At 41.7% G+C, this 21,875-nt stretch overlaps 1 protein-coding gene across 1 annotated transcript; it reads right to left on the bottom strand.

The window, feature by feature from the left end:
• Positions 1-42: 42 nt before the first annotated feature.
• Positions 43-21,869, bottom strand: LOC125984807 (sodium channel protein type 2 subunit alpha). Its single transcript, XM_049747016.1, has 27 exons — positions 20,949-21,869; positions 18,157-18,463; positions 17,473-17,590; positions 16,635-16,725; positions 15,580-15,708; positions 15,264-15,355; positions 14,940-15,182; positions 14,790-14,853; positions 12,072-12,213; positions 11,694-11,891; positions 11,446-11,628; positions 10,993-11,364; positions 10,801-10,930; positions 10,479-10,717; positions 10,059-10,232; positions 9,618-9,974; positions 8,630-9,040; positions 6,165-6,282; positions 5,882-6,036; positions 5,396-5,569; positions 3,762-3,884; positions 3,288-3,560; positions 3,146-3,199; positions 2,929-3,070; positions 2,672-2,772; positions 2,287-2,557; positions 43-2,173 (listed from the first exon to the last, which is right to left on the bottom strand). The coding sequence occupies exons 2-27, from the start codon at positions 18,421-18,423 to the stop codon at positions 942-944; spliced, it is 5,853 nt and encodes a 1,950-aa protein (XP_049602973.1). The 5' UTR covers positions 18,424-18,463; positions 20,949-21,869; the 3' UTR covers positions 43-941.
• Between the last annotated feature and the right edge of the window lie 6 nt (positions 21,870-21,875).

Below are 21,875 nucleotides of genomic sequence, written 5' to 3'. Positions count from 1 at the left end.
TCTGCTTTTGTGAACAGTGATGAGAGATTGAACATGCACAGCTATGGAAAAGATGTTTTATTACATTCAGTAAATACAACCTAAATGCAATACTTACAAGCAAGTTCTCAAGGAAAGTATCATATAGAAAATTGAGCACAGTATGTACGCATATAATTTGATCATATGTTATATGACAGCATGCATGTCCCTTAAGTGTTCTTTATACGCATATATACACAATACACATCAATATAATTACAAATTTCTCAAAAATGTATTTTACATGTACAACTGGTCATTTTTACATCATTAATATTACAAAATTAGCTTTTGATGTATTTGTGCTTCTCCACCTGCATCCAACAGTCAAATAAAATGGTCAAATGAGATTGAGAGAAGTGTGCGGACAACAGTCAAAATCAGGCACATGATTTAGGAATTTTGACACCCTGCTCTTCTTTGGATTGGGCACTAAAACTGACCTCGTGATGTGCAGAGCAAGAAAATGAAATTGCCTTGAGTTACAAATTTCTTAATAAGACAATATCATTGGATTTCCGTTGGAATTTATTTCTTTGAATTACTGATCACTTTTAGGATTTCATCCAGTATAATACGTAGTGTAAAGAAGATCTGGACATTGACCGGCCAAAGCATTTGGAGGTTTGGAGAATGATAAAAGGCTATTCTGCATTTTATATTCACACTGAAATTTTGTCTGAAAGCCCAATATCCCATAGTACGTATTTTCCGAGGATAACGTATGTAGTCCAATCAGTCATTGTTATTTAAATGACCATTGAAGGCTTCTCTTCTGAAGTGACATTCCCTCAAGTGCTTCGATTTTACAACACATGCTCGTTTGAAACACTTTCTAAGATTTCATACGACTGGGCAAATGTGTTTGAGTATGTTGCGCTTAAAGCACACATAGCAAACATACCTTACTGAAGCTGATCTCAAAGAAAAGTTTCCTCATGGTTTTCACCAGGATCCCCAAGTTCAGAGTCTCTGGCTAATAATCCGACGACATCGGAAAGGTCGCTGGCTGCCCTGGTCACGCTGTCGTAGGAAGGCGGCGACGACATTAGAGAGCCTTCCGTTGTCTCTAAAAAGTCGCCGCCTGCAGCGCCGTAGTGATGAATCATGGTCGCTATGAGCCCTTCCGTCTCTGGAGCATTTTCCACATCGACTGCCGATTCGTAGTTGATTTGTCTGTAAAGGTAAGAGGCCTGCTTCATCTGCCGCTGCACCAGATGCCTCCTGTAACACCTCTGAATGATGATGGCCGACATCTCCTCCAGCTTGTGGCGCAGTGTGGAAGTGATGGGCTCGTGAGAAACATTGGAAGGGTTGGTCATCATGAACTTCTCCTCCATTTGCTGCTTGAGGGCATCCATCTCCCCCGACTCGCCCAGGACTCGTTTGGTGAAGGCAAACAAGATATCCAAGCAGTGGATTCGATCGCCGCTGACCATAGGGAGGTCCATGGAGATGAGTTTTATCTTGTTGGGCTTGGCGATGCGCAGCGGCTCCGACAGAGTGTCGGCGAAAATCGACAGCATGGAGAACTCGATGAACTGCGTGGCTTCCGAATCAAACTTCTCCCAAACCTCGTAAAACATCTCAAAGTCATCTTCGCTCAGCGGATCAGTGCTTTCCTCGGTGGCCACGCTGAAGTTCTCCAGAATGATGGCAATGTACATATTGACCACAATGAGGAAAGAGATGATGATGTAGCTGACAAAGAAAGCTATGCCCACTGAGGGGCTACCGCAGTTACCTCGAGTATTTGTTCCAGTGTTGACATAATGAACATTGCACTCATCCGGAGAGCTGGACATGATTGGACTCAGGAGATTGTCCCAGCCGGCCGAGGTGCTGATCTGGAAAAGGCAGATCATACTATTGCCAAAAGTCTCAAAGTTGAACATGTCGTCAACTCCATCTTGCTTCTTCACGTAGGCAAAGTTTGCCATGCCGAAGATGGCGTAGATGAACATGACCAGGAAAAGCAGGAGACCGATGTTAAATAGCGCCGGCATGGACATCATTAAGGCAAAAAGTAAAGTTCTGATTCCTTTGGCTGCACGTATAAGTCGAAGCACGCGTCCGATCCTTGCCAGGCGGATGACTCGGAATAGGGTCGGTGACACAAAGTACTTTTCTATGATGTCGGCGAGAACAATCCCTGTAACGAGAGGCAGAAAGACACAACTGTTTTTGTCTCGGAGAACTTAAATACTAATTCGGAGCTGATCGAGTAGTGCATTGTGTTCTTGCGGTGTACATTTTCCAACGTACCCACAATGGAGAGTATAACCACCACGAAATCAAAGATGTTCCAAGCGACTGTAAAAAAATAACAACGAAGGGCAAAGATCTTGATCAGGCATTCTGCCGTGAAGATCACAATGAAGACCAAATTAATCTTGTTGAGGACGGACTCCATGCGGTCCGACTGCTCGTCCGTCTCCACCATCATGGTGAGCATGTTGACGATGATCAGCATCATGATCATGATGTCAAAGGCTTGCTTCGAAACCAGATCGAAGAAGAAGGCTTGCAGGATGTTCTGAGGTGCACAAAGACAAGTCAATCAATGTAAGCCTTATTCAACCGTCAATTAATTAGGCAATAAGTGCAGAAACACTCAAGACAAATGTGAAACATCATGGTGTTACTTTACCGCAGGTCTTGGTATTGGCTTTTGTGGTTTTTTACTTCCTAGCTTCTTCATAGCGTTGTAATATTTCTTCTGTTCCTCAGTCATAAAAATATCCTGTCCACCTAAGTATAATCAGAGATACCTGACATTATTTTTGACATTCAGAATAGCGAAAGACAGTCGACACGTGTTAGACAACTTCTTCTCAAAAGGTTGACTTATTTATTTATTTATTTTTTTTGTGATAAATGATGAAAAATGCAATATGACAGTAATACTCATCTTTCTTTTCTGCTGATTAAAATTGTCAATGATGACGCCAATGAAGAGGTTGAGTGTGAAGAAGGAACCAAATATGATAAAGACCACAAAGTAAAGGTACATGTAGAGGTTGATTTCTCTGATGGGTTGCTCCTCCACCTGAAAAGCAAAACGTCTTCAAGTCAGACGCTCACGCTTGACGTCGAGTCGGTCGAAGTCAAGTGACACACTTACTCCTCTTGAATCAACAGCTGCGTGCATTATTTCCATCCAACCTTTAAACGTTGCCTGTAATAGCACAATACAATGATCATTTCATTTATTCTTTTAAATGGAGCTTTTCTACACACACAGCAGCTCAAGTCAAGACACCTACCACTTGGAGAAGGGAAAGGTAGCCCAGTCCCACGTTGTCGAAGTTGACCTTCACTTTGGTCCAGTAGTACTGAGTGTCGTTCATGGCCAGGCAGTCGGACTTATTGTTGACCACTGTGAAACTGTGGATGAAGCCAGTTCTGTTCACGCACTTTCCAAACTTGCCCGCAAAAAGGTTGACTCCCATGATGCTGAAGATGAGCCAAAAGATGAGGCACACGAGCAACACGTTCATGATGGAGGGGATGGCTCCAATGAGAGCGTTCACGACCACCTGGTGAGCGCAACAAAGAGGACCATGACGGGACGGCTTTCACTTCTACTCATTAGAGTCATCCAAAATGCTGTCAACACGGTGGGGCCTTATCTAATGTGTTCGTAGCATACGAATCAAAGCAGACAGGGTCTCAAACATACGGCCCCGCAGGATGTCTTTGTATGGCCCCCTTCTTGACATCAAAATTTGAGTTCTCACCCGCATGCCCTCAAATCTGGATAGAGCTCTGAGAGGCCTCAAAGCGCGGAGAGTCCTCAGGGATTTGATTGCAGCAAAGTCGGAATAACCCAGTGAGTTTGCCACCAGGCTTATCAGGGACACCTACAAGAGGAAGTGAAAGATATTGTACTGGCATTCTTAGAAGGTGCAAATGCGCTGAAGAAAAAAGCAGCCAAACCCTTGCATGTGAAGATACGGAGAAAATTAAATATTTCAGTTCAGAATAAAATGACAAGAAGAAGAATTTGGACTTTCTGTGATTTTGGGACATTCCACAGTTAGGAAAAGACACAATATAGAATTTGTTAGGTTTGGATTTGTTTTGGTTGTTGCAACATCTTTGAGACTTCCACTCTATTCTACATCCAAAAGAGACAAAACAAAATGACATTCCGCTGTTGAATGACCCTTGGGGTGCTTGCTAGTCATGAAAATGGAAGGATGCCAATGAGGCTGAAGATGACAAAACACAGACAAGTACATATGCATACATGTACAGAAGGTGTCCATGCACACATACTCAAGTATATATGCATATAATACATATATGGATATATATCAAATAGAGTGAGTTTTATAAAGAATTACAAACAAATCAGCCAAATTTGTTACCAATTTGAGCCAATGAGTTCTTTCAAACAATTTACCACTCAGGTCCCCGGTGGTGTGAATTTCTTTATAAAAGTCTATTTACGGATGTGTTTGTCCAACATATCTAAAGAAGATACTCGAGGTTTATAGTCGAAACAGAACAAAGGTGCTATTTGTCTTATTCTCAGTGTCGGTCATGAAAGAAATCAATACGAAAGCAAATCATCAAAGAAATACTTTGATCAAGCAAAAAAGTTGCCAATGTAGCAACAAATCAAACATGCTGAACAAACCGAACAGCAGTATTCAAATTGTACAATACGAATGGCCACCATTAAGAATGCTTACCGCCGGCGGGATGTATAGGCTGAGCACAATTGATCTTCTATAGATAAAGCTTACAGTATGTGGCACTAAAATTGTTTTGATACAAAAGCCAAAGTCCTGAAGTGTTATCAAATGACGAATTGAAGAAGGATTATACATATAGATATATATCTAACTTTTTTCTCATGGCTTTTGGTATCATAACAAATTGCAAAGTGAAAGAAAAAACATGCTCATGATGCAGATGCGAGTTTCATTCCTGGATCTCATACTCACCTGGACCTGCTAACTACAACTTACCCTAACAATAGAGCGGTCTGTAGCAATCTGTGTAACGGCAGGTAAAATCAGAGTCAGGCCGCGGGCCGCATGCCTCGGGCACTTTGATTGATGTCAAAAGATTGATTCGTTTATTTTTAAAGCCAAAAGATTCAAATGATCTTCTTCAAATGAGCTTCAAATCTTTTGGGGAGAAATTTTGGGCCTAATCCTGAGGCGAGAGCAAAACATCCAGAACAGAAGCATTCTGGTAAATCAGTTTAGGTGGTCAAAATTCCCTGCAAAGTAGTCATAGTTAAAAATTGGACAATTAGCACTGTGTAAAACATTCAAATCATAATATCAATTTCAGATGCTGCTGCCTTTAACTTTCTTTTCATTTGATTTGATAAACACAGCATTCTTTGTTCACTTACATCCACAATGAGAAAGTCAAGCCAGCACCAGTAATTGGTGAAATATTTCTTGAAGCCATAAGCGATCCATTTAAGGAACATCTCCAGCACAAAGATGTAGGAGAAGACCTTGTCGGAATACTCCAGCATCACTTTGATGACTTTCCTCTTCTCAATGTAGATATCCTCAAATGCCTGCAGTCAAGAGACGCAAATATTACTTATTATGTTAGGGGTGTCGAACATGAACTATTATGCAAAATACGTAGCTTCTGCAAAAAAATATTATCGTGTCAAATTCCATTTAACGTGATGCTAATGTACTATATTTTGAATGCATCATCCTGGGAACTAGATTATGTTTTGTGTTAGCATGTAGGCAACATATAAATAATTCTACATCTATATTTACAGCTAAGCTCTGAAAATATGCTTCGTCACGTTCAGATAAGCATAGTACAGCTTTTATCCTGTTGGCAGGAAAACAAAGGTGTCAAGATACTGTACCAGAGCTCCACTACTGAGCAGGATCATAAAAATGATGAAGGTCTCAAACCAGCTGTGTTCCACAATCTGGTAGCAGGTCTTTCTCAGTCTCCACCAGGCCTGGCCTAGACCTTGGCTGATATCGATATTGCAGCACTGGCAGTGCTTGACGCACACTGAGTGAAAAGGTGAAAGCAAGAAGAACACAGACTTTGGAACTTGTCATCACGCAAAGAATAAAATGAAGCGAAGCAAAAATGTGGAACAGTGCAAGTACTCATCAGACATTAAATTCTACACCAACTTTCTGGGAAGCATTCCTCTGGCTCCATGCACTCCTCAGCAAGCTCGGATAAATTGTCCAGCTCCTCGCCAGGCTTCCTCAAATCCACCGTGCTGCCTTCCGAAAGGCTTATCTTCTCCTGCCAGGTAGGAAGTCTCAAAGTCAAAGAAAGTCTCAAAGTTTCATTATCATTCTTAAAATAGTTTGATACCTCTGCAATCAAATGTCATCCAATTCGAGAACTGAATCCAAATTTGGCATTTACAGAGAATAAAAAGTAATTCAGTTTTGATTTGCAAAGTCAACGTTTAAAGGACATTTTATTACTCGTCAATTGCCTGTTTCAAGATTTAGAGCTATCTGGAGTGCATGTCAAATTTAACTAGAATAAAAATTATTCAATATTTTGTCATCGACTTACGTATGTCCCCAAAATTAATGGAATCATACGTATGTCTCCCTTTGCCAAATATTTCGAGAAAACTTGTTGCAGTACTCTTTGATGTCATAATTAAATAAGCTTCATTTTACAGTTAAGTAATGTACACTATGCAATCATTCCCTAGGAGAGCAGTTGAAGGATTTTCCATCCACTGTCAGGCTGCATAGCAAGTTCACCTACTACGTGCATGACCTTTCAATCTCCTTTATCTCTTTTGATAAGATTTGACTTTGTCGTAAAAGCAAAACATATTAAACATAATTTGTGAGGCAGAGGTCAGTCTCTATCCTATAAAAAGGTTTGACTTGATCATCCGTACCATCTCAGCAGATTATCAGAGGAATACATGGGACGATTAAATCAAGTGGATATGTACAATTGCACATCCTCTTTGTCTTTATTTTCTCCCTCCAGAGTCTAGACCAAGGGTGTCAAACTCATTTTTTTCACGGGCCGCACCGCATTGTCGTCATAGCTTCTTTCAGAGGGCCATTATGACTGTCGACCCAAATAAATGTATGAGCATATACAGTAAAAGCTACAAAACAAACTGACAAATAACTCATTTTCAAATCAGACGAGGAAATACTGGTCAAATACCGTAATTTTCAGACTATAAGTCGCGTTTTTTTCCCATAGTTTGGGTGGGTGGGGGGCGATTTATACTGAGGAGCGACTTGTATGTGAATTTCTTTCACAAATTTTTGACACCTGTGGTCGAGACTGAAATGAGGGCTTTATTTTGTGAAGGCCTTTGACTATACAAACAAACTTGACTTGATTCATATTTTTTTTTATGGTCCACTCAGTATATGCTGAAATCGATTAAAGAAAAGATAACCCCAATTTTTTCTTTGTAACAATTTATTCTGTGTAGCCCAACTAGTGGAAGCACAGTGTTGTGATGAATATTTTGTCTGTGGAATATGAATGAAACATCCAAATCCACCTGTTTTGGGGCAGCCATTTTGCCACTTGCTGTCGACTGAAAATGACATCACAGTTGCCAGGTCATAACCAATCACGGCTCAGCTTCAGAACACTGGTTGTATTTTTCCTTATTACATTATTATAAATGTGCACTTTGCAGCAAACATGGAACCCGGAAACAACACATCTGGATTTTCTCTACAGGACAATGGTCTCCACCATAATTCATTTTGTCTGCTTTACAGATTAACAGATTATGGTTCAGGAGCGCATCCACATGCGCAAGGCCATCCCTGCCCTCTCTCGAGCTGTTAACCTGATCCTGTATTTTATTTCTAAATGATACTGACAACTGCGGCAGAGCATCGTAAAAGTAGCATTGTGAGCATGAAGTGATTCAAATGAATGTTTGCTTAGCTGTTTTAAAAAAACATATGTAACTATGCTTAGTTTTGACGATGACAGACTTTTCCTCCATCATGCTAAAAAAGGTAACTAAGTTATGATTAAATCAAATACGAGAGTTAACTTGGAGCTCTTGTATTAGATCCAGCGATGGGCTGTCGGGGCTAGCAAAGCCTTCTCTGTTGGCCTATCACAAGCAGTGACCTACATGAAGAAAATAAAGTCCGATATTTCTTCCATGAAATTGCATTAATGTATCCCCAACAATCCATTCAGTTCATTTTGTTGCATTTCTTAGCTGCATTGTATACAATGTACTATATGTTAGAATGGTCTTATTTGGTCCAATTAGATGTCAGGCTTGATGTGCTGCCATATAAATCCAAATTTCCCAGGGCCTTCAGAATCAGTTCTGCTGGCCAATGTAAAGGAAACCGCATTAGCAATCACTGGACCTCGATGATGTCGGCATTTTTCTGTCCGCCGATTGGTTGGTGAGAGCAAACAACATTTTTACAGCCGACTAGCAAAACACATTAGAGCTGCGAGCCAGGCATGCCAAATATTTCTAGAAATGTATAAAATCACACCATGAATGTTCATTTCTAATCTGGTGATATGGTTTGGCTCATTGTCCTTGAATTATCTTTGTTGGTATGTCAGTTTTTATTGGGTATAAAGCGGGAGAAAGAAATCGCTCCAAACTTACTTTCTGGTCCTCGTCCTCGGACGACTCCGATATGTCCTCGTCCTCCGTAAATTCAACATCGGATTCTCCAGGTGCGATGGGAACGATAACAGTCAGGTTTGGGTTAGTCATGTAGCTGTCCTCCTCTTCCGGTACAATGTACTTCTGTCCATATCGTCCATAAATTCCACCATTGCATTCCAGGTGAATGGAAACCAGTTTAACGGCCTTACAGGTCTCAATGGATTTTTTCCGTCTGCATTTGAAAGTGTGGTTGAAGAGGTGGACAATGCTTGTGGCGAGCCAGGAGAGACCAGAGTGGATGCGAGCAATGGCAATCTGGATGTTATTCAAATCTCCATCCTCATCTGGAGCTGAGAGGTTGTCAGAGCTGAAAGAGCTGAGCAGCAAGGCCAGGAAGAGATTCAGTACCTGTTGACACACAAGCCGTAGGTCATCAATTCAACTCAAGCTTCTCGTATTCAGGGATCATTCGGGCTTTATGGATGAGGCAGCTGTCGTTTATTCAAATCTTAACTTGAATCTTAACGTCCATCCATCTGTATTTCAGCTGTGACACATATGGCTTTGTGTGCTTCCCGCTATTCTAAAGTCAAGTTTCCTAACATCCAACTTCCGAGTAATCTGTCTACAAGCTTAGAGAGCATCAGCCTGGAACACACACTGCACTGTATGTGTGCTTTTGTGATGTGCACAGTTGGTGCGTAAGGATCATCTTTAGCCAGTGAGCGATGGGGAGCATGAGCAGTTGATTAGTGATGAATGAGCTTTGACTTGATTGTCCTTTAAGCATCCCGGATTATCTCTCGGATAAACAGCTTGCCCACCATTTGTGTGCAGGAGACGATACAAGTCAGTCACACTCTAGTCATACGGTCTTGGCCCAAACATGGTATTCAAGTCACGACTATACATAGGTGCACACAACTAGTCAACTAAGCGCAGCTCCCGTAACAGGATCGGTATTGAGAAAATGCCGTGTACTCACCACCAAGTTGCCAATGACCATGACCAGCATGAAGACCAGGATGCAGAGAGGTTGCCCAGCTACTTCCATACAATCCCACATGGTCTCAATCCACTCGCCACACAGCACCCTGAACACAATCAGGAAGGAGTGAAAGAAGTCCTTCATGTGCCAGCGAGGAAGCTGACAGTCATGAGAGATCTTGCACACACAGTCCTGGTAGTTCTTGCCAAAGAGCTGCATGCCCACTACAGCAAAGATGAAGACGATGATGGCCAAAACCAGTGTCAGGTTTCCCAGAGCGCCGACTGAGTTGCCAATGATTTTTATTAGAGTATTGAGGGTGGGCCAAGACTTTGCCAGTTTGAAGACACGTAACTGAGAACAAGGAGGAGAAAGCGTGACGTCAGACCAAGCGAGTCCAAACCCAAGCGCAAACAACAAGCGGAAATATTGTGGTACCAGTCTGAAGGAGCGAAGAACAGAGAGGCCCTCGACATTGGAGAGCCCGAGCTCCATCAGACTAAGGCAAACAATAACGCCGTCAAAAATGTTCCATCCTTGTTGGAAGTAATAATACGGGTCCATGGCGATCAGCTTCAGGACCATTTCGGCAGTGAAGATCCCCGTGAACACCTGACGGCACATTCAACATTGACATTGAGTCGTTGCCATCAAGCAAGCAAAAATGACATTACTTTTCTTTCATAAACGGAAGTAACAATGCCCAGCGCAGGTTGTTTGTGGGGCGAGAGCAAATTAAGAGCTGGTTGTTTGACGGAAATGACACAAGCGATACACGACTACAACGATCATCATCGCTCTCCAGACTCTTATTTGTTAGACTTGTCTCAAAAACCTCACTTGAATAAAAATCCTCACCAAATTTCCCACCGATAGCATGGTGTTGAATTCCTCAGTCATGGGGTAATGTTCCAGGGCCATGAAGAGGGTGTTCAACACAATACATATGGTGATCCCAAGGTCAAGGAAAGGATCCATCACCATCAACTTGACCAACTCCTTCAATTTCAGCCACCAGTTGCAGCAGTCCCATATCAGGTACTTTCTGGCAAAGGTGTACCAACAGGGGTGGCACTTTTGTCTGGACTCCTCCAGCTCTGCAAAGAAGGACCAAAGGCAACTGTGACTACCTGTGACTAACTGCTAAGAAAGAATGACGCGAGGCTCTCTCACAACTAACCGTCCATGGCATCGCTAAAAAAACTGACAGAGCTTAGTCCTCTTTTCCTCTGCACGGGGGGATGCTCGGTCACTGTTGGGGACGGCTGAAGAAGAGCCCTTTGGACAGTTTCCCCTTCATTGGTGGTCTTCTGTGGGTGGATCAAAAGCGTCAAAAGCTAACGTTTTGGAATAGCGCCGCTTAGACACTCACCGTGTCCTCTTTTATCCTCTCCATGCTGTAAGCGGGGAGGGAATTCAGGGCATGTGGCCCCGCCGCGGTGACGCCATTGTGATCTAAAGAAACGTTGAGCCGTCCGTTTACTGTGAGACTCGGGGTGAAGACTTGGGAGCAGTGGCTCCTCACACTGCCAGCCCTTCTCTTCCAGTGCGTGACAGTGGAACTGGTGCGGCTTCTGAAAGCGTCCCCATGGATGCTGAACTCATCATCCGCAAAGTCAGCCTCGGAGTTGTTGCGCACCCTCAAGGAACTGAAGATGCTATTCTGGCTTCCTCTTCGAGTGCTGAGCGGGTGAGAGGAGAGTGTGGCCAGAAGCGGGTGGGCTGGCAGGGGAGACAAAGGAGGCTGGACACACAAACATAAGAATCAATGACTCATTGTCTGCCTCATTGTGTCCAGCAATTGCTTGGTATCTGTGCGCGGTACCTTTAGCTCATCTTCCAGGTCAAGGTTGTCTTCAGCTTCCACTGCAGTTTCTTCTGATAGTGCCCGGTGAGATCGCCTCCGTTTAGTGCTACATCGTCTTATACTTCCTATCTTTGTAAAGAATGGAGACAACTCTGGAGACAAGATGGAATCGCTCTCCTGGGCTTGCCTTTTTGCTGCCAGCTTCACAGAAAAAGTCAAAAGGTGAGCATGTGCAAATCCGTGAGCGCTGCTTGCACGGGACTTACTCTTTGCTCCCGACGGAGATGCTCCATGGCCATTTGAAACTCCCTCTCCTTCTGCCAAGCCTCAGCAATGGTCGCCTGATTCTGCTCCTCATAGGCCATGGCGACAACAGCCAGGATTAAATTGACCAGGTAAAAAGAGCCCAGAAAGATAACCAGGACAAAGAACACCATGTAGGTCTTTCCAGCTGAGCGCAGAGTCTGGAAGATGGACACATATAAATACTATGTTAGATTACTAATGAGTTTATGACTTCATATTTGATGAAGAATATTCACAGGCACACTCAAGACTTGATTACACAGTTAATATAGCAACTTTTATTTGGCCGAGCAATTTATGATTACAGAATAAATCAGAATTGCAAAATGAGATTGAACCTGGTGAAATAGTTTCTCCCAGTAGTCTTGGGTCATGAGCCGGAAAAGTGCCAAAAAAGCCCATCCAAAAGTGTCAAAGCTGGTGTAGCCATAGTTTGGATTTCTTCCAACCTTGAGGCAATCAAACCCTTCTGGACACTTCCTGTAATGGAAGCGTACATATACATTATTAAAGCGGAGTCGGGATCAACAAAGGCAGTGCGCAATTAAATCAAAAGCATCTGGCATAGATCGACATGGGATAGCGTGCGTGCGTGCGTGCGTGCGTGTGTGCCCGCCCGCCTGCCCGCCCGCCGGCCGCTGTCATGGACATTTTGAGTTTCAACATTTAGCCTTGTGACCTTTGACTCGGCAGCAGAGAGTAGCAGAGTCAATGCCACTGCTATCATCATGCATTTCAACTGAGAAGGGCACTTAAAATTCATCCCACTCCGCTGCAATCAAATGCACCAACCAGCGCAAAAGAGATTATATGACAAGCCAGATGGATATCAAACAAACATTTCTTTCGCACTCCGCTGCCTCCATTTCTGATATTCATTGTCAGCAAATATTTAGGTCTGGCAGTGAGGAGTGAGCGGGGCTGTCACAATAATTTCATAATGACTGGGAAACAGCTGGCCAAAGAGTACTGCTAGGAGAACAGCTGGACATCTCACCAACAGGCCAGGGATGGATGATCACTAATATGCAGCGGTGAGGACACAAGAGGCTTCATCACCATAAATAAATAAATAAATAAATAAATAAATAAATAAATAAATAAATATACACTGCTCATAAAAATTAAAGAATTAAAATGATTATTTATACACGTATACACGAGTAGTATACACACATACCCCCCCCCCACACACACACACTCAATTGAATGCATATTTTTTGTGCAGACTTGGGCCTTGTGGTGTCTGTGCAGGCCTTGGCTGCGTGTGTTTGTGTCATCATACCCTATCCAAAGCTTTAATTTGGAAATCTACTCAGGGATTACTTGTTGGAATACACTCAAAAGATTAAGCATCCTCTATGTTTTACGTCCTCCATCCTGACCTGCTTAATATCTTGTCTCCACAGCCAGCCTTAGGACGTTCCATCCAAATAATACAACTGATGATCATTTTGGTCATTAACTAACGACAGTATATTAGCTAAGGAGAAAAGAAATCTGGGAAAACTATTTAGATTTGCTTACGCTATATCGTTTTTGCGAAAAACTGTAGCCACAGTACTCAATCTTGTTTTGCCACACAGTCTCAAAGTTACACAGACCAAATGGAATTCCGTTAAAGGATTAAAATGGCGGCACGTGTGTCAGTGAGCTCGCATCAGCACCATCAACAAGACTAGTAACTTGTAGGTAAACTGTAGAGCAGCTGGATTGCTCTGATCTTACTGACCTAAAATGATGTGGTTTCCCCTTTAATGCCCTTAAGCGTATCTGCTTTTTTCTCTGAAATGAACACAAGTCACTGAGTCAGATTTTGCTTCTTAGGAGATTAAGTGCCTGTGCTTTTTTGGAGGCTAGGTGAGTGTGTGTGAGGGGGGGGGGGGGGATTAAAAACAACAACATTCAAGCCTGACTGATCCCCGCCCGCGGGAATAACGCGCCATGCTTTAAATAATCATTCATCGTAATATCGTCTTTATTTGAGTTTCAAGGTCTCTAGCGTCTAATATCAAACAGTCATACAGATAAGACCATTTTTGTCCATTTCTCAACATCCCTGTCAGTTAGCAAAGAGTGAGCGAACATTCCGATCCTCAAATTCAGTTTGTTCTCGACACATATTTGAGAAACTTCAAGTGTGCCTCGATCTTATTTAGCATTAAAATCCCAGTGCGGTTCACATTTCAGTCAAAGTGTTTGTATTATTTGTTTTAAATCAAGTCAGGGAAATACAGTACACATGTTCAAACCATCCAGGAGAAAATGCGCCCTCCCTGACTCGTGCCTCTTTGCCTTTTCTCCAATCATTAAAAAAAAAACAAAAAAAAAACACCTTCAGTCACAGAAGGCAAGCGGCAATTGAGATTGCCACAGATGGGTATTTAGTTCACGATCTAACCCCTGAACTGGCCCTGGCATGGCTCGAGTCATCCTGTTGTGCTTGTTTCAAAAGCATTTGCAGATTTATAGGATTACTCCGTATGTAGGCTGAGTAGCAATATTTGGATGGTGTCACACATTTCCTGTGACATCCACAGCAACAGTCGTTGACCGCAAGTAAGATCTTTCTTATCGTATACATCATCAAATCTATTTAGCGTGTGCCTGCAGATGCACTTATAAGAAATCATAGCGCAGCGCATGCCTTGAGGACATGTCTTCGATCGACCCTAACAGTATTGATCAATTCAGTGATCCGGTTCAACCTCGTCACTGTGTGGAGCTTTTGAGATGATGAAATCTCCAAAGAAGCTGGCAACTTCATGCCTCTCGGTGCAGGGTGCCAATGGCACTCGGGTGATAATCCACACTGCATGTCGGCCGTCTTGTGCACAGCCTCTCTCACGCTAACCCCCCCCCTCCCCCCTTCTATACATTATGTCATGGACTTAAAATATAGAGCAACAACATCTCATCTTTGTATCTCTGTTCCGGTTCTGTAAAGACTTATCTGCATGGAGCCCGGGGGCCCGTAAACATGACGCACATGTGATCAAAAGCCACTAGATGGAGTTTTACCATTGTATAACGGCAAGCAGATAATTGCAACTTACCCTGCGTCGTTGCCGTAGCCACATATTAGCGCATCCTTTGCTCCTTCAACTTTGTAAAAGTTATCTAAAGGAAATGGCAACAAGAATAGCGTTGGCATGAATGTTGTTAGTACATTACAATAAATGGATACTGTATGGATTTGGACTGACCTTCACTGGTGAGAAAATCCTCCACTGAGTTCCAGGTTCTGTTGTTGCAGACGAAAGATATGTTTGTACTAAGGGAGGAGTTGACGCAGTGTGCGATGCTGCGAACGCACTTCTGTCGCAAAAGCCCCATGAAAAGCTGCAGGCCGATAAGGGCAAACACGCTGAGGCAAAATACGGTCAAGATCATCACGTCTGCTAGCTTCTTCACAGACTGGATCAGAGCTCCTACAATGGTCTTCAGACCTGCACGGAATTGAACACATATGGCGAGTTGGCCAAACATCTGAGACACGTGAGACGGATTGGAAACGAGATGAGCGTTACCTGGTATAACCGAGATGGTTTTCAGGGCTCGGAGCACTCGGAAGGTTCTTAGTGCCGAAACGTTTCCCAGGTCTATAAATTCTGTCACATATCTGCCATTAGATGAAAAGAGCATAGAGAGAGGTTATGTTCAGTCATTGATTCAAATAATTCAGTCCCGTAGCGTCATTTAAGAACTGAGTCCACGATAATGGCATTGGGACACTGTCTGTACAAATAGTTTATAGTCTAAAATATATCAACAAAGATCTGCTATGTGGCCTGTGCCATAAAAAGTCCAAATACGGTCACTGATAAAAATGATATTGCTACTTACGCCATAACAATGACGCTGAAGTCCAACCAGTTCCATGGGTCCCTCAAAAAGGTGAAAGGAACGATACAGAATCCTCGAGCAAATATCTTTATTGCTGACTCGAACGTGTAAATGGCAGTGAAAGTGTATCTGTAAAATCAATGAACCGGAATAAAAAGAGACGGCAATTTGATTCATGAATGCCATGCAGCACACAAATAGACTGAAATAGCAACGTTACACTTTACTGAAACAAATTGATGAAAATACAGAAATAATAATTTTGTGCAGCAACTAAAATTGTGGAGGAATGACAAAATGTGGGGACATCCAATAGGTTTTGAATTGATTTCTGTGCTGGAATTTCGTTTGTTGAAAAATTATTATATAGTTCCACAGTTTTATTTAATAGCAATTTACTAGTATGGAATTTTGATTCACGGCAAATAAATAAAAACCTCAAGGTCACTGTCATATCCTGACTCTGGCATATTCTTTAATCTAATCGCGTTTCCTACTATCCCACGGTGACACGACATATTAAATATTACATTATATATACAATATATATGTTGTCTTTGTAGTGTATTCAATTGAATATAGGTTGAAAAGGATTTTCAAATCATTGTATTTTGTTTTTATTTGCATTTGACACAATTTCCCAACTTTAACCGAATCCAGTTTTTGAAGCTGGCTGCTGATGGGAGTTGCGTGCCGTATGTCCTAAACAGATGAGAGCTGGCTGCGTTGTTTCACCAAGCTCACTGACAAAGAGCGGCAATTTTTTCACAAAGCAAGGGAATGGAATGTAAATGTAAAGTGAGATTATCTTGAGCAGGCAAAGCTGCATGCAAAACATGCTCAAGCACACCTGCTACATCAGGCGGAGCCCCGAAAGAAATTGAACCATTTCATTCCAGATCGCAAATCGCACGTGGCATGCATCATACTGTACATACACGATTCTTCAGTTACGCCTGGGCACAGCTGTACATTAGAACATACAACATCTGAGTTTGACATTGTTTTTGTAGCGCAAGGTAAGGAAACGACGTGTAGCAATGTGAGGGACTTACTCTAGGTGCTTGGTCCATGGCGCTGGGTCAGACATAGCCATGAAAAAACAGTTGGTCAGAATGGTGAACATTATGAACAGGCTGAACAATGTGGACAACGAGTTGAGGAAAGTCAGCCGGCTGTGAAATACGTATGCGAACAAAGTCAGTCGTGCACAAGCAACAATGTTCTAATCCTATGGGATGCATCTATCCATTAAGGCAAGGCAAAGTAACAAACCATAATGTGAGCCGTTGGCATTAATACAATAAATACAGCTTAGTGAACTACATTTAGAGTTTGGAAATAAGGGATTGATATCATTTTCCCTTGAGGATAAATGATCAGCAGGCTGAGCACTTACAATGCTCATGTCATACTTATATCATATGCATCTTTTGAAGACGCATGTTTTAGAATCTGATTTTGGAATATAGTGCATAAAGGGACAGAAGTTCCTTTTTCTGCCTGATAAATAATAGGCAGCTGTCATGATGCAAAAATCTTGCTCTTTTTTTCCCCCATATCAGAGATTAAAAAAGGGATCTCAGAGGGGATTTGGTTTGTGATGCCAGACGACTATTACAAAGCTGCATCAAAAATGGAACTTGGGGGGGTGGAACAATCACCAACATTCACAGAACAGTTAGAATGATTAGGAATTGGCTTATTCACAGTCATAAACACAACATTCAGCCTCATAACATTCTATATTGCCTGTTTTTCAGATAGTGTTATTTATATCAATTTACTATTCTATGTAGTGCGTCATACTTAGAGTAGCCACTGTGTTGTGTAATTTTCGATACCATAATGGTTTGGAAATCAAATATTTTCCCACCACACTAAAAGGATATGAATGGACTAAAACTTTGATGGCGATCGATCTGATGAAGTGGAATGGGCTCAATATGTAAAGAGCAGATGTGGCGCTGAATCTGAAGATTGCCATCCCTTTGTTGAGTACGATAAACGTCTGGGGGGAGAAAAGACACAAATCATTATGATTATGTTTGTGATCTGTATGCCGTTAAAAAGTAAGTTGAGTTCAATCTACCATCCAAAACATCTACCCGAAGCAACAAGAAAGCATCATAAGAAAAACAGAAAACCAAACAGCAACAGCAATGGCTAGTATAATGGCAACAACTCCAAAGCAAACAAAGCCTGAAGCCTTTCCACAACAGATGTGGCATTTATTTAAATATTTTGTCATCTGTGGATAATCCATTAGCAGCCCGTTAATGGCTTAGATCTGCCAACAAAAGCAAGTCGAAATCCAAAATCCTTTTAGAATGAGATGCAGGCACTTTTTGATGAAACATCTGTAAAATACTTCCCAGAGAAAGTTCATGACTTGTTACTTGTTATTATTATTATGACTAATTCTACATTCATTATCTGCATTTGAAAAAATCTAAAAATGACAGTGGAACCTCGTGTTGAACACAATGATACCATATGGACGCCAACGGACATCATTAGACTCTCTTTAGATTTGACTACAAAAATAAAAAGATCTAAATTGGCTGCTGTACTCACCCTCTTGTTCTTGAAATAAAAGGGGTCAATGTCTTCCAGTGGCACCCCAACAAGTTCTGAAGGGATGTCCCCGAAGATGCGCGGCAGCTGCTTGCCTGCCTCCAGGTCGACCCTGGGTTTGGATGAGTCCACGTTCTTGTGGGCCTCTTTGCAAACCTTGGCATTCTTGACCTGCTCCTCTGCAATCCGCTGCTCCAAGGCAGCCAAGGAATCGCGAGTAAACAGCCGCAAGCCATCAGGACCCGTTGGTAACAGCATGGCTGCCATCTTTTCATCCTGATTCTTCTGTACTAGAATTTACTTACAGCTAAAGATGGAAAGGGGGAAGTCAAATGAGAAGAGAGTACAAGAGCTGAGATAATATTCCAAAGATGACATGTCAAAAAACAAATTATTTTGATACAAATAATGCTTTGGGTATATTATATTGCTAAAGTCTACCTATAGTTTTGTCCCTTTATGTTTTTTTTGTACTGATCTTGCAACTTTGTTATAAATATTTGATCAGCAGTGTAATCCAGCTGTCATCGGTACTCACCCGAATTTACCAAACTGGACTTAGCATCAAGAGTAGGATGAGATTAAACTCTTGATAAAATCTCATACAAAGTATTTGATGGATTTTCAGGAAAGCTGGCATGGATATCTGTGCTCATACAATGTAATACAATATCATTATTTGTGCAACAGCAACTCTGTCGCAAAACGTAATCTGTAAATGGAAGATATTCTGCTTTGGATCACAATACTGTAGATTTGTTTAGCAGCATTTTTTGAAGGCTGGAGGGTCTCAGCGGTCAAATGTGACAGACAGGTCAATGGCAAGTTCAGTATGGGAAATGCAGTGGAAGATGAAAATGTTTGCGACAGTGGGAAACGAGAGAATTGAGCAAAATAAAAACAACAGAACAATGGCTTGAAATGGCCCAAATGGAGTGCAACTAAAAGGACAGCTCCAGGATGTGCTTAGAGGGAGGACACAGGGACAAGCAGCCACCACCACGTCCTACTTCTAAAATAAATAGCAAGACTTTTCCATCACTCTCTGTCCTGAAATGCATTGATCCCTTCATACATCAGCCAGACGCGAGTGTATCTGCTTTCTCTTGATCTGCTTATTTTGGCCCAGGTTGATCTCAGATCAGCATCTCTCACGTTGAAGCCAGTGCTTTCACATTTCCTATCCTGATAAATAGGTCAAGTTCCACTTGTAGCATCACATAGACGATTAACGGGTTCAAACTTTGTCATGTGCAAATTCTTGCATGTGACTGTGTCCTCTATGGAATGTCATTTGTTATATACTACATTCTGAAACTGCGCCATAGGATATTACATTAAAAAGCAAAGGGAGGATATTTGTCTGATTCAAATCGCATGCCAGCTTATATGTGGGTGATGAAGTCATCACGGGGCGAAACATGAACGTAATTAAATTCCCATATCGGACAGCTGTGTTATGCTCATCATCATCATTCCAAATAATCATGATAATTGGATTCAAAATCGAGCCAAACCCTTGACGCTTGCACAAAGATACATTCCTGTTAAGTAGCATTCTGCAGTTTTGTTAGAAACCCCCCCAAAAACAAATGATGATACGGTTGGGTTTTATATTCATTGATTTTCAAAAGTATTTGCTTCTATCAAATGATCTCCTGTTTAATAAAGATACAACATCATAATATTTTACAGCGGAATAATTGCAAAGGACCTAAAAGTCGAGAGATGATACAGAGCAGCTTGCAAGACATTTTTATCATCTTGTTTGATTCATCCGAAAATCCGTACTTTGTTATTTAGTAGTGGCTTCTTTCAGTTTCCTCGTTTACAGATCACTAAAGTATTTCTTTTTTTTTTTATTTTTGTTCCCTTAAAAAATTCCTTTGCTCGAACGATCCAACCTCATCATGTTCTTACTTTTTGTACAGGAAATAATAATTAAATAGAAAATAATGTTTTATAAGCGCTCAAGGGGCTTGTGGTACATACTATATCTGTTTACAGAGTTGGACTACTTATTCGGATGATTGTGTGTGCCAGTCGTGCTTGTACACATTTTATTTTTTGTTTTGTTACCGTGATTTTAAACTCGGAAGCATTTGCTGTACTGCAATACATTTAAAAAGCACATTGGGATCAAAATGATATCATTGTGGATAACTCTTGAACAGAACCTGCATTCAAATTGATGATCCCGCTCAAATGTACACATCCTTCTGACTATACCAACCGATGACCTACTTCTTCATCAAAAACCTTTCAATGTAATTGCAGTATGTGCTGACAGAGAGTAAAGATCTGCATAATAATCACGAGTCACAAGAACAGAGAGACAAATAGTTGAAAGACCAACATGAGTACATTATGAACAAAGCAAGCTCAAGACCAGTCTTGATCGATCAGATTTGTATCAGTTATCACTGAGGCAATACGTAAGAACACGGCCCATGCCATGAAACATGGTGCACAATATTCACAATAGGCTGCATCGTCACACGCTCCTGAACAACAATTTACTCATCAAATTAAAACTAAATTTGAAAATATATACATTAATTGATTAATTAAGTAATTTACCACGATTAGGAATCAGGTTATAAATGCATATCGCTAAGAGCCTATGTACATGTTAATATCTAACCTTGACAAAAAATATATTTTACTGTGTATTCCCTGAAAGAAAGTAATAATGTGTTTATTATTATTATTATTATTATTATTATTGTAAATTACATTTTACACAGTCAAAATGAAAGTAGACAAAGGGAACGAAGCAGCATTTTACTTACCAATGAAACTCTGAGATTTAAAGCATCATTTACAGAGTCAAATTGTGACGTTTTCAGAAGAGGCATCAGCCAAACCCTCCGTGAAAAATCCATCATTTCTTTTTTTTTAACGGCTTATTCCGCTTCATGCCGACCGACCAAAACTCCAGAAAACAGGACAGAGGAGTGCGTGTGCAATCCACGGTTTGGCGGTCAAAAGTAACTTCTACACTGCCAACCTACTAATCACCTTATGATGGACATATTGAAGCCGGCCTCGTGCGTAATGCCCATGTTTTCAATTGCCCTTCCAGTCTACTGCTACTTCCACAGAAGTCATCACAGAAGTTTGTCTTTCCACACGGCGTGGTGAAGATGCGCCACTGTATGATGCATTTGAGCGTGGGAGGAAGGGAGGAGGGATGCTGCTGCTGGACACAGAGGATTATTGCATCTATAGGCAGGGTCGCCGTGAAGTCATAGGCTGCGATTCAAGGTCCAGCATAATAACTGAATAACAGCGGAAGGGGCCGAGAATTGCACTCACACACATTGCACTCTCCAGCATTCACTTGGGAGCCTCATTTCCCCGGCACCCTTGTTGCCCTGCTGTGTCAGACTCAGACAGCCAAATGCGTTGAGGGTGACTGAGCAAAACCGATCAACAAGCGTCAATACGGCTTGCACTAGGATTATTTTCAGAGCTGCCCTAGGGCGTCCTCTAGTGGACAATGCAGGCATCTATCAGGGGCGTCCAAAGCTTTTTTCAATGAGGGCCACATGCATAAATATATAGGAGTGGGTGGTACGGTATTAGAAGAGAAGGAACCGAAAGGTAGGAAATATCAATAATTTATCTGAATGGGTCGTGTATTTATAAACCAAATGAAGAAGCAACTTTTGCATGTTTTGATGATTGAACTCGTTGTTGACATAAAATACTTCAAA

Source organism: Syngnathus scovelli, chromosome 17, assembly GCF_024217435.2.
Source record: "Syngnathus scovelli strain Florida chromosome 17, RoL_Ssco_1.2, whole genome shotgun sequence".
Lineage (NCBI taxonomy): Eukaryota > Metazoa > Chordata > Actinopteri > Syngnathiformes > Syngnathidae > Syngnathus > Syngnathus scovelli.
This window is presented reverse-complemented; position numbering and strand designations above follow the sequence as displayed.